Source organism: Triticum aestivum, chromosome 2B (assembly GCF_018294505.1).
Source record: "Triticum aestivum cultivar Chinese Spring chromosome 2B, IWGSC CS RefSeq v2.1, whole genome shotgun sequence".
Taxonomy (NCBI): domain Eukaryota; kingdom Viridiplantae; phylum Streptophyta; class Magnoliopsida; order Poales; family Poaceae; genus Triticum; species Triticum aestivum.
In genome coordinates this window covers 36,470,446-36,481,803 of record NC_057798.1, presented here as the reverse complement: position 1 = coordinate 36,481,803, position 11,358 = coordinate 36,470,446, and the positions used below count along the sequence as shown (strand labels likewise).

At 49.1% G+C, this 11,358-nt stretch overlaps 2 protein-coding genes across 2 annotated transcripts; one reads left to right on the top strand and one right to left on the bottom strand.

Moving 5' to 3' along the window:
• Positions 1–793: 793 nt before the first annotated feature.
• LOC123040222 (cell number regulator 10-like) lies at positions 794–1,496 on the bottom strand. Its single transcript, XM_044463125.1, has one exon. The coding sequence runs from the start codon at positions 1,435–1,437 to the stop codon at positions 1,132–1,134; it is 306 nt and encodes a 101-aa protein (XP_044319060.1). The 5' UTR covers positions 1,438–1,496; the 3' UTR covers positions 794–1,131.
• A 5,033-nt stretch (positions 1,497–6,529) lies between these two features.
• On the top strand, positions 6,530–9,424 carry LOC123040221 (probable ubiquitin-conjugating enzyme E2 23). The gene is made up of 4 exons (XM_044463124.1): positions 6,530–7,460; positions 7,556–7,696; positions 7,836–8,315; positions 8,448–9,424. The coding sequence occupies exons 1-4, from the start codon at positions 6,558–6,560 to the stop codon at positions 9,288–9,290; spliced, it is 2,367 nt and encodes a 788-aa protein (XP_044319059.1). The 5' UTR covers positions 6,530–6,557; the 3' UTR covers positions 9,291–9,424.
• The last annotated feature ends 1,934 nt before the right edge of the window (positions 9,425–11,358 follow it).

Below are 11,358 nucleotides of genomic sequence, written 5' to 3'. Positions count from 1 at the left end.
GAAACGGTCAACTTTGCTTTTGGAGTCATCATCATCGGAGATAGTACACGGCCTGGAAAGTTGTTACAAGACTCGGACAGTTCAGAAAACTGCATAATTGAATCCGACCCACAATTAAAGATGGGCCCTAAAAGTCATAAAAATTGCCTTAAAAGGAGAAGTGACCCACGTTGTATTATGCAGATCATCGAGACGGACAAGTTTTATGTTGAACTCGACTCCATCCAAGTTAGAATACGATTTCTACGGCCCGCGCAAGAAGCATGACAGAAGTATGAGACAGTTTCGGGCTGAATCTGAATTGGATTGAAACTAGAACTGTAGGACGTGAATTGATATAATTTTCTTGTAAGGAAAGCCTAGATGAATCCTTTACTTGTACGGGAAGTCCAGCCGCCTCGTATATATGTTAGGGGCGACGGCCGATTGGAACAACACACAATCGATCAATTCATCTACCATTTTTTTATCTTTTATCTTTTCTCCTTAACCCCAGTTCTTCTTCTTTCTCGTTCTTCGTCTGTTCTTTTTGTTGCAGGGCGGCGAACCTCGAGGCCCTAGGGGCGATCAGATCGACCTAGGACAGCGTATAGCCGCCGCGCACCGTGACGAGGTCCCTCCCGGGCGTGTGGGGTATCGGGTCTACAAAAGCGCCCGCCGGATTGCTTGCGTACCGTGCTTCCGGACGGGTCTCTCCTTCGACGTGAGCTGCGATGCATCATCCTCGGCATCGAGGATATACGGTGATGTGTTCATGTGCGAACAGATAGTACATGGTTACCACTTACGAGCGTGAAAACTTGAAACCTCGTAACAAGGATGCCTACCTACTAAATGGAAGAAGCAAACCAGCCGCAACGTACATACGTTGCGATTTGCTATCAGCAAAGACTAAGCATGTATCCAATCCAACAGGGACGTAGCTAAGCTATAGCTAGCACCAGCGATATATATACCAGCCGACGATGAGCATGTCTTTCATATCATGTGCTGCGTGGCGGGCGGCACGATGGAGCCGTCGCTGCGGCCCTGCTGCTTCTGTAGCTCCACGTTGGCGTGCCATCCGATGTCCATGACGAAGCCCCGGTTGCGGAGCTCGCAGTACTCCTGGCAGATGGCGCAATACTCGAGTCAGCAGAAGTGGACGCAGCAGTCCGGGCAGGGGGTCTCCTGGAGCCCGTACTGGGCGCGCATCTTGGTGCGGTACACGCAGGAGTAGATCCACTGGCACTGCCACCCCGACAGCACCCCTATCGCCATGTACAGGGCCGCGCCGGCGCCGCTTGACGTCGCCCCCTTGTCCAGGATCTCCGCCATCCGCCCCACCGCGATGCACGGGCAGCACCACCCCAGCAAGCAGACGCCATGGTCGTCGGCGCAGTCGAACAAGCCCGTTGACCAGGGGGTGGTTCCGGGCTCCATGGTGGCTGCTGGCATGCTCGTTCCGGCCGACGGGCTCCTATAGCTATCCGGCCACCGGTGGACGATGGGCAAGCGGGTGGCCTCAGCTAGCGGTATATGTTGGTTCCCACGATTTATTAGCACTAAAAAAATTAGCGCGCACTATTATTAGCTGGACTCGCAAAAATAAGTGGCACATGATTTCCATGTTCCATCTCCCGATAAAAATAGTAATACGTACTATAAGGAAAAGAAAATACTCTTGAAATGTGCCCCCTATGGGCTATGAAAATAATAGGACAATTCCATGACCGACTTCATTTTCTTATGGTGAATTGGAGCGGCGCCACATTCGGGATGATGACTAGTACGTCTGATGTGCGGACATGCCAATGAGTCGTTATTTCATGCCTTCATACAATGTGATCGTGCATGCGCTGTTACTTTCGAATGCTGCGAAGGAATTCTTTCAAGTCAAGTTACCTAAACTTCATCCAGCCACTTGGACTAGGGATTTGCTATAGCAGGCTATGCCAAATAGCGGCGGATCCCTCGCACTTTGGCTTCGCTATCACGGGATCTGCCTCGTCTCTTGTGGCCTTAGGGCCATTGATGCGCGGTGGATCCTATCCTTTGTCGTTGAGAGGGCTTATGCTTCATTTTAGGTGTTTTTTTGTTCTGTTTGGTGTTTGTATCCTGCTTTACATAGAGGTGACAACGGCATCTAACAACTAACTACCAGGAATGCCAATAAAATTAATTGCCGCATTACATAGAGGTGATGTCAACACACTACTTTGGGCAAATCCTTATGCCCACGCCCTAACAACCCTTCACGTGTTGGAGCTCTGCTGCCTTCTTTTCTTCTCTGCCCTAATTATCTATCAGAGTTTCCAGTGGTATCCTCCGCCTGCCAGGTAATGAACATGCAACCAAATGATTCAAAAGAAATGTGTATTACAATATATATGCCCGACCAACATATGAAGAATCCTGACAACAAGATATGTATCTGAGACAAACACAATGCCACGTGTAGTTCATCAGGAAACAAAAAACACTCTTAATTATGATATAAGCTACAAATAGGAGTGTTCCCATGAGAACTGCAAAGGGATCCCCAACAATGCCTCTGTTAAATTTTCCTTGAAATCGCCCTACCCCTTTGTTGTTGTTCATTTCTTTATTTGTCTTGGATACCATGGGAGAGATCCCGATGCGGAGTACCAAAGAGAAAAAGACATCGAATGCTTATAAGAGCTCAAGGAAGGATGAACAGGGACATCATCGAAGTATGTCTTCTCCAAGGTAGAGGATCTCAACATTGAGGAGCTAGGAGCATTTCCAATTTCTCCCGCGAGTACAGACACAAATTTCACATCGGTTTTGATATGAGCATACCAGCACATGTGGGCCACCACCATGATATCCGTTATGGCATTATCACTATCTCAATAAATATACTTCTCATCCCAAATAATTCTAGATCATGTCCACTTTGATTGTGCCAACGACAATGAGGAGATCGTCTGTGACTAGGGTCAACGATGAGGCGAAGATGGAAAGGATTGTGTTGCTCAAAAGTAGAGGTGGCCCATTTAGGGACCACTTAGTAGTAGTGCAGGTCTTACACCCCTGCGCTACTGCCACCCCTGCGCTACTACTACTGCATAACCCCGGGGCACGACGGGGACCACTTAGTGGTAGTACATATTTTAGACCCCTGCGCTACTGCCACCCCTGCGCTACGACTATGCCTTACCTGTAGCGCACAGTTTGCACCCGCGCTACTACTAGTGGGTCAAATAAGGGGCGCCACTACTAAGTGGTTACGTACCTATAGGGTTTTCCCTGATAGTGGATCTTCTTGATGATCTGGATGTTGATTGGAAGAAAGGCTTGTTAAAACTTCACAATATTCATTGTTGTGGTGGAAGACTTAATAAATTCACCTCGCCCTTGAGGGAGGGTCACTCTCTAAGGAAGTTGTTGGGTCTGAGTGCCCCTTCTCCAGACAGCCAATTATCCTTGGGTCTGTCCCTCGATTCATTTGATAATGCCTTGTGTCAAAGTATCCCATCCGTCCAACATGGCCCTCTGAATTTGTGCAGGATTATTACCCAAACTAGTTGAAAGGAAAATTTTCCTTGCCAAATATTCTGCTAGCTTAATGTTTGTGTAGATTGAATATGCAAACTAATTTTCAAGAACAGAAAATTTGGCATATAATGCATAATTTCTATTTGATCTTCTGACTCTTCTTATGTACACTACCTTTATTAAGTCATAATTACCTTATGTATTCCGTAACATATAACATGGGCGATAGGGGTAAATGGCACATGAATGGGTCTATATCATTTATAATTAACCGCCAGATCAATATATTTGTATCCCCCGCTTTATGTCATAAAGCAAACATCATCACATACATTGGGACAAACCGAAACAACACACACCACCACCACACACAACACACACCCAGGACATGATACAAAGGTGTCGGGCACCGTGCCCCAATGCCACCGCCTACCAAGCTAACCAAAGATGACGAAGGATAACCGCTTGGAGAGGACGTAGAACTCCAAGAAGAAACGAGGAGGGGTGAGACGGACATGACTGAGCAGTGACTCCAAGATAGTGCCTCCTAGAAGGGGACGCCCATGGATATCCGCCACCGCCCGATCCGTATGTCATGTTTTCACATGGAGTCACATGCGAGGGGCCGAGAGCATCGCCACGGCGCCTTCATGAAGGATACGACGTCCACCGCCACCACCGCTGTCGACCAGTACAAGCACTGGGGAAGTGACGAACTCCGGCGCTCGCACCCCTCCGACATACCCTAGCTCTGCCAACCAGCCACACCCAAGCCCCCCCCCCCACACACACAAGGCCATGGTTGCCCGCCCACACCCAAGACGTAGGTTCGGCCCACAAACGCCACGCCTCTCATCGCATGGTCCGCCGCCCAACATACAGACACCCCCAAGATCATCCAAAAGGATCAGCTTTGGACCAAGGGGACACCCTCGACCGACAAACCGTAGAATGTGTACCGCCTTGAAGATCGCCGATGCTACAGCCGCCCGAACGCGTCCAGGGAAAGGCGGAGGTGGGGGAGCGGACGCATCCAGATCGGCATACCTTGTGCTGGTGACGAGGGCCCGAGCACGTCGGCGGCGCCCATCCCTCCAGCCAAATCTCTCCCCACAGACACACCCCCGGGCCGCCCCGCCTCGGCGTCTAGTGCAGAGCCACCCAAGGCCACCGACAAAGCCGCATCCACCGACAAGGAGGGCCCGTCAGGACCGCCACCAACCCCCGAGGAAGCTTACCGAGGAGTCCAACCGTGTTGTCGCCGCCATCCGGCCGACGGGACGCCTAGAAACCGTGCAACCTGCCCACCTGCCACCGCCGCCATGGCCACGGCAGAGGCGGACGCCCGCAGCTCGCTCGCTCCCGGCCCGCTGGAGCCCACCGCGCCCCACCACGCCTCAGCTCTACACACCGCCCCTCGCCCTACTGTCGTCGCCGCGCTGCCGCTCGATCATGGAACCCGCATCCGTCGGCCCGGGCGGGGGAAGTAGGAACACCGCGCTGATGCCCGCGCTGGCAAGGCTTAGCCCACCAGCACGTCTGGGGGGGCGGCGAGGGGAGGGAGGCGTGAGGAGGAGGGCCCAGGCCGGTGCTAGGGTCCCCCCCCCCCCCCCCCGGCGCTCGCAGGAGCGTCGCAGGAGGGGAGGGAGCACTATGTATATTTGTATACATGCAAGTAGGGTACACATACTATCTTATATCTTATTTCTTACACCCCATGCAGTAGGCACTATTAATTCTTTTTTTTACTGGTAGTAGGCTCTATTAACTCAATGTATCAATTCAGTACAATGTACAGATTTATGTTCCACGTACTCCCTCCATTCTATAGTTCTTGTCGTGGTTCTATTTGAAACTTGAACACAAGAAATATGAAACGAGGGACTACTAATCTACAGTAATATGATACCCCGCATGCTGCTGGGGAATTACTTGTGCAGGGAACATAATTTTGGTATATATCACTACTTTTTTCACAAGTGTTAGTTTATGTTGTATTCATTGCATCGCATGCGTATTTTGCTAGCGCGACCTGGTTTTGCAATAGTTTGTGACCAATAGTGTGCACAATTTACACAAATTCATAGACCACGGTTGCTTTTTACTCTTAAAATTTCCGGATTAGAAAAATATATTAAATGGGCAACTTTTATGAATGCTGACGCAAGAATGCATGTGGTGGCGGATATGCCAAAACATTTTTTTTTCTCTGCGTGTGGACACAAATGTCACTCACGACTTGACGAGGCACAAGAGAAGATAAACCCAAGGGGAGTCCGTTTCCACTTCCTCTCGGATCGGATGTCTGTACGTACAGTCCGACCTCAACTCAAAGTCTCAAACTCCCGGAAAAACATGCCTGCCAAGATACCAATATATACAGCTGCGTACGTGCCAAAATCAACATCAGAAATTCCGATCTACTCAAACCTAAACGGCAGGCAGCAGGAGCTTTTCTGAGCAAATAACCGACTGCCCGCGCGAGAAGAAGTAAACACCGCAAGGTGCAATGAACGCCGTCGCCGAGGATGCCGTGGCATCTAGTACCAATATTCATCAGATTCAGGAGGGTGACCTCGTTAGGGTCGGGCCGAATGGCGACCATGGCATGGTGGCCCATCTCCCGGAGCTATACTACACCGGCCAACCTCTTCTCCCAGCTGCCACGTTCAGGATTTTCCGTGTCGACGGCACAATGGAGACCGCAGAGGCACGCGACATCACCATCATAGACAGGGGCTACTTCCGCAGTGGCCAATTCGTCGTGTCGGCGTCAGATATTCATGGTCGGGTCGGCGTCGTCACGGAATCCAACACCACGCTCGACCTCGTGAAGGTCGTCAGCCACGGGGAGCCACCGGTCATGGCGATGAGCGGGGTGGCGCCGGGATGCCTGCGGCGCGTCCGAGAGCTCTGCCTCGGCGACTTCGTCGTGTCCGGGTCGTCAAGGTGCCCCTCGAGCTCGGCGTGGTGTTTGACGATGGCGCCCTCTGCAAGGTCATCGGCGGTGCGCGTTGACGAAGCTACAAACAAACAAACGCATTTTTCACGACCGGATGAAATCGAGCTTCTACCCGGGCCTGCGTGTCACCTCGCGGGCGGACGGCTTCAAGTACTGTCGGTGGCTTCGTGGATACTGGAAGCCCAGCCGCAAAGTGGGCACCATCGCCAAGGTTCAGATGACGGGAGCACTCGTCCACTGGATCGCCTCTGCACACCACGGCGCCGACCAGTGGCTCGTCCAGGAGTCCGCTCCTCCGGCCTACCAGGATCCTGCCGATTTGACCTTCTTCTGCTCCGCCTACGATTGCTACTGGGGCGTTGGGGATCGCTGCTTCCTTCTTCGAGACACACAAGAAGAAGCACCGAAAAAGGAGAACACGATGCACCACCGGAAGCAGCCGACCCGGAAGCTCCTCCAGCTGGATGGGCGTAGGCGGACGCGGCAGAGGCAGCCGGTGGAGGTCGAGCAACCCATGAGCGTCGCCAGCACCCGCACCACCGTCGACGTGCTCTGGCAGGACGGCACGAGCCAGAGTGGGGTGCCGTCCACTGCTCTTCTCCCCTACCAGATGACGAGCGAGCACGAGTTCTTCCCGGGCTTCTACGTTGTCGACGGCGTGGCGCCCGCAGCTGATGCTGTAGCCGTCGTAGACGATGCTACTGAACAGACGACTGAGAAGAAGCGCGTCGGCGTTGTCCGATGCGTGAATTCCGAGGACCAAACAGTAGGTGTGTCGTGGTTGACAGAGGCCACAGAGATCGACACCCTGAGCGCCTACGACTTGGCATTGCAACCAGGTCCCCATGTTTTCTACGGACGTGTCGTCGTACGCCGGCCGCCATCGGGATGTCCTCCTGACGATGCCGCTGCTACCGATCTTTCATGGGTCGGCCATGTTGTTGACCTCGTTGACGGCCGTGTCCAAGTTAAGTGGGCCGACAACACTGTGTCATTGGTAATGATTCCAGCTTCTATTACTACATGCATGTATCTGCACCTACAGTCTTCTCTGTTGATGTTCAATAACCTGCTGGTCAATTGAGTTTTCAGGTGTTGCCCCATGAGATTAGTATCGTCACTGAGCAGTACTTCTGGGAACTAGAGGCTGAAATGGGCGGTGTCGGCGATGACTGGGTGGAGGTTAACAGCGTCGACGATGAGTGCGAAGACGAGGATTCAGCAAATAGTGCGGTATCTATCTATCTTTCTATACAGGTTGTAGCGAATAGGACATTCTCCAGGTCACCTAATAAGATATTAATAAGATATTAGTATTGTTTAGTAATCAATTGATGCGACTTTTTAAATGAACTTATGATGTTGACTGCAGTACAATGAACTGCAAAACCCACCTGAACGTATCAATGTCCAGGGTGACATTGATTCAGCGACTGAGGAGGACGACGATTCGGTGGATGAAGATGACAGTGCAGCAACAAAAGCAAGCCGGAAGGGTGCTATCATCGAGTATATGTCCCAACTGGGACACCAAGTGTTGGCTCAAACCATGAGATATTTTGGCAACAGGTTGTTGTTGTCGTCACTGGGCTCGGAATTAGCTGGAGCGACGGCCAACGAGGGAGCAAATGTGGCTGTAACCGATGGTCATCACAGTACAAGCAATCATGATGTGATTCACGCCATGGCGGCTGCACTAACCAGCAGCGACACATGTACAAATGATGACGACTGTGCCGAGAGGGGCAAAAATATTGAACAAGCCACCGGTGATGAAGATCAGTTTCGCTTCCCATATTTTGATGTTACACATAGTCCTCTTGATCACCATTACATCGACAATGCGGGGCAGGTGGGTTCACCACCCAAAACTACATTTCTTTTCTGTTTCCGGATATAAGGCTCGGTTTCCAGATTTTACTTGAATTTGTAAAACTCACCTTAATTCAACATCAGAACATAAAATTTTACCATTCTTTTTCAGGGCACTAGTGGTGGAAAGAGGTGGGTGAAGGCGGTGCAAAAAGAATGGAAAATACTGGAGAACAACAACTTGCCAGACACCATATATGTGCGCGTGTTCGAGGACCGCATGGACCTGCTCAGGGCCGTGATAGTTGGTGCGAGCGGGACACCCTACCACGACGGGCTCTTCTTCTTCGACCTGCACCTGCCGCCATCCTATCCTGATATGCCTCCGATGGTGTACTACCACTCATTCGGTCTTCGCCTCAACCCCAACCTCTACAACTCTGGCACAGTGTGCCTCAGCCTTCTCAACACCTTTGGTGGAGAGGCATCTGAAGTCTGGTCACCATCTACATCAAGTCTCCTACAGGCCGTCGTCTCTATACAGGGTCTTATACTCAACGACCAACCATACTACAATGAGGTCGGTTATCAGGCCCTAGTTGACAAGCCAGAGGGATGCCGCAACGCACTGCCATACAATGAAAATGCTTACTTGCTCACCCTTTGGACGATGATCCACTTGTTCCGCCGACCGCCATGTGGATTTGAGGGATTCATTAAGGATCACTTCTGCCGCCGAGGGAGGTTCATTCTTCGAGCATGTGAGGCATACCTCAGAGGGTGTGTAGTTGGCATGCTCGATGGTGATGCATGCGCCACCAAGGGGAGCAAGGACGATAGATCATGCTCAGCCGGGTTAAGACTGGCGCTTTCCAACATGCTGCCGAAGCTCGTGGCAGCACTAGCAGAGATTGGCGCCGAGGGGTGTGAGTGTGACCAGTTCCACGAGCTGCATGACCTTCTTATCGGCGGCGATCGAGTGCAACGTTGCTCACTAAATTATCAAGTGCACTAGTTCTTGGTTGCATATGTCTAGTATATATACATTTTTGTAGTGCCGTGTATGTATAGTTTTTGCATTGTCATTGCGACTTTATCCAACTAGAGATAAATGCCTCCTTACTATTAATAATAATTTACTTTATATCATTCATAAATAGTTAAAGTACGGGCTCTGCATTTTCTAATTTATGTTTCTTTTCAGAAACAAAACTTATATCTTATTTTCATTTATTATTAGAGGAGAAAAGAGCAAATTAGCTCAGTTAGGCCCAAGTATAAGAAATCAAACTTATACTTTATTTCAATTATTATAATTAGAAGATAAAATACCAAATTAGCTCAATTAGGCCCAATTAAGAATCAAAAGTGCCCACTAACTATCAATGAAAAAAAACAAAAAACAAATGAAATCGCTGGGATGATGCGGTGCATATGGCCGCTGCCGGCTTAAAGCCCCTCTGATTAAGTAAGCCCTTTCGTGACTATGTGGTTTCCTCAACTGGTATATAGTACGGTCTGGTTCTAAACCGCTCTCTTCGTCGAGTGTCAAAAACGCTGTTATATTATAGGATCGGAGGAAGTAATTTCAAATAGTTTGGATTGCTTACTTTTTCAGTTTTCACGTCACTCTCCCGCTCAGCATGTACGTCATTCCCTGGTCAACATGCGTGCAATTTAAATACGACCATACGTTAGGTGCTCATACGGTACACCACCTCTTTGGTGGATTACATACATTGCTTCGTGCAAGCATGAACGAATAATTGCACATACACACTTTTGAGTAAGTGTTCATTCCGCACATACACACTTTCGTGCAAGCCTGGCTCCTGGATGCTTGACATCCTGACATTGAAGTAGGCCGGCTGCTTAGGCTCTGGCATCCTGATCTCCTCGCTGCCAAGCATGAAGACCAGGGGCGGACCTAGAGAGAAAATGACCAGGTGTCCTAGCATATCATCACTCATATTTTTCATCTAAAGATGAGGTGTGGCACTATATTTTGCATGAAACTTACAAAGAAAACATCTTGCACCGGTGTCCTGTGCATCCGGGTAGTTCAACTTGGGTACGCCCCTGATGAAGATGATGTTGGAAATGCTGGGTCGGCTGTTGGCGCTGTCCTGGATGCAGAGCGGCGCCATCTAGACTCACTCCATCACCTTGGACACCGGGTAGTAAACCCCAAGTACCATGTCGACCAACTCATGCCCGTTCGCTTTGATATTTAGCTTTCAGCACAACTGAAGTGGAACCTTTTGTTGCGTTTTAAGTGAATCTAGTGCATTATATGTACTTACGTGTCCTGTTAGATTCAAGAAGCTTGTATTCCTTTGCCCGCTTATAATCTCGATATGTAAGATGCCAAAATTGTAGATGTCCGACTTGGTCGAGAAAAAACCCTTTGAGGCATACTCCATAAAAATTCCATCAGGCTTCTTGATTACTACATTCATGCAAAAGGAAGGCGGGCTCCAATGTGAACCCAGTAGCAATCAAAGTGCATCGTGTGTTTCTAAACTATTGGTTCCTCCAATGTCTCAGATAATTAAATCCCCTAGGCATAAATATTGTATGTACATGAACTAAGTCTAATGATGGACTGAATTCTTAAATGTCACTCATATATATATATATATATATATATATATATATATATATATATATATATATATATATATATATATATATACACACACACACTAGACCATGATGGCGCGCGTTGCCGCACCCATCAATTTTGGGAGTAGAGTGGTTGGAATTTGTATATACATATGAAGACACTAAACATATAAATGATATAATCACCCCTAAAAGTTTACGAACATATTCTAAATTGAAAATCTTGTTTTATAAATGATATAATTTCCCCCAAAGTTTAAGAACGTATTCTAAATTGAAAATATCCAAACAATTGGTTGCAACAATCTCTGATACTTTCAGGCAAGTACAATCATCAACTGGTAGCTAAAATTGTACAAGACCATACCTATCAACAGTGGCGGAGCTTGAGAATAATTCAAGAGGGGGCCATTAGTCAAAAGGAACCAAGTTAATAGGGAAGGAGGGGCTAATTTGTA

Coding starts and splice junctions, on each gene's coding strand:
- LOC123040222 (XM_044463125.1), bottom strand. CDS start 1,437: ATGCCAGCAGCCACCATGGAGCCCGGAACCACCCCCTGGTCAACGGGC.
- LOC123040221 (XM_044463124.1), top strand. CDS start 6,558: ATGAAATCGAGCTTCTACCCGGGCCTGCGTGTCACCTCGCGGGCGGAC. Junction 7,461..7,555: donor CCGACAACACTGTGTCATTG/GTAATGATTCCA, acceptor TTGAGTTTTCAG/GTGTTGCCCCATGAGATTAG. Junction 8,316..8,447: donor ACATCGACAATGCGGGGCAG/GTGGGTTCACCA, acceptor ATTCTTTTTCAG/GGCACTAGTGGTGGAAAGAG.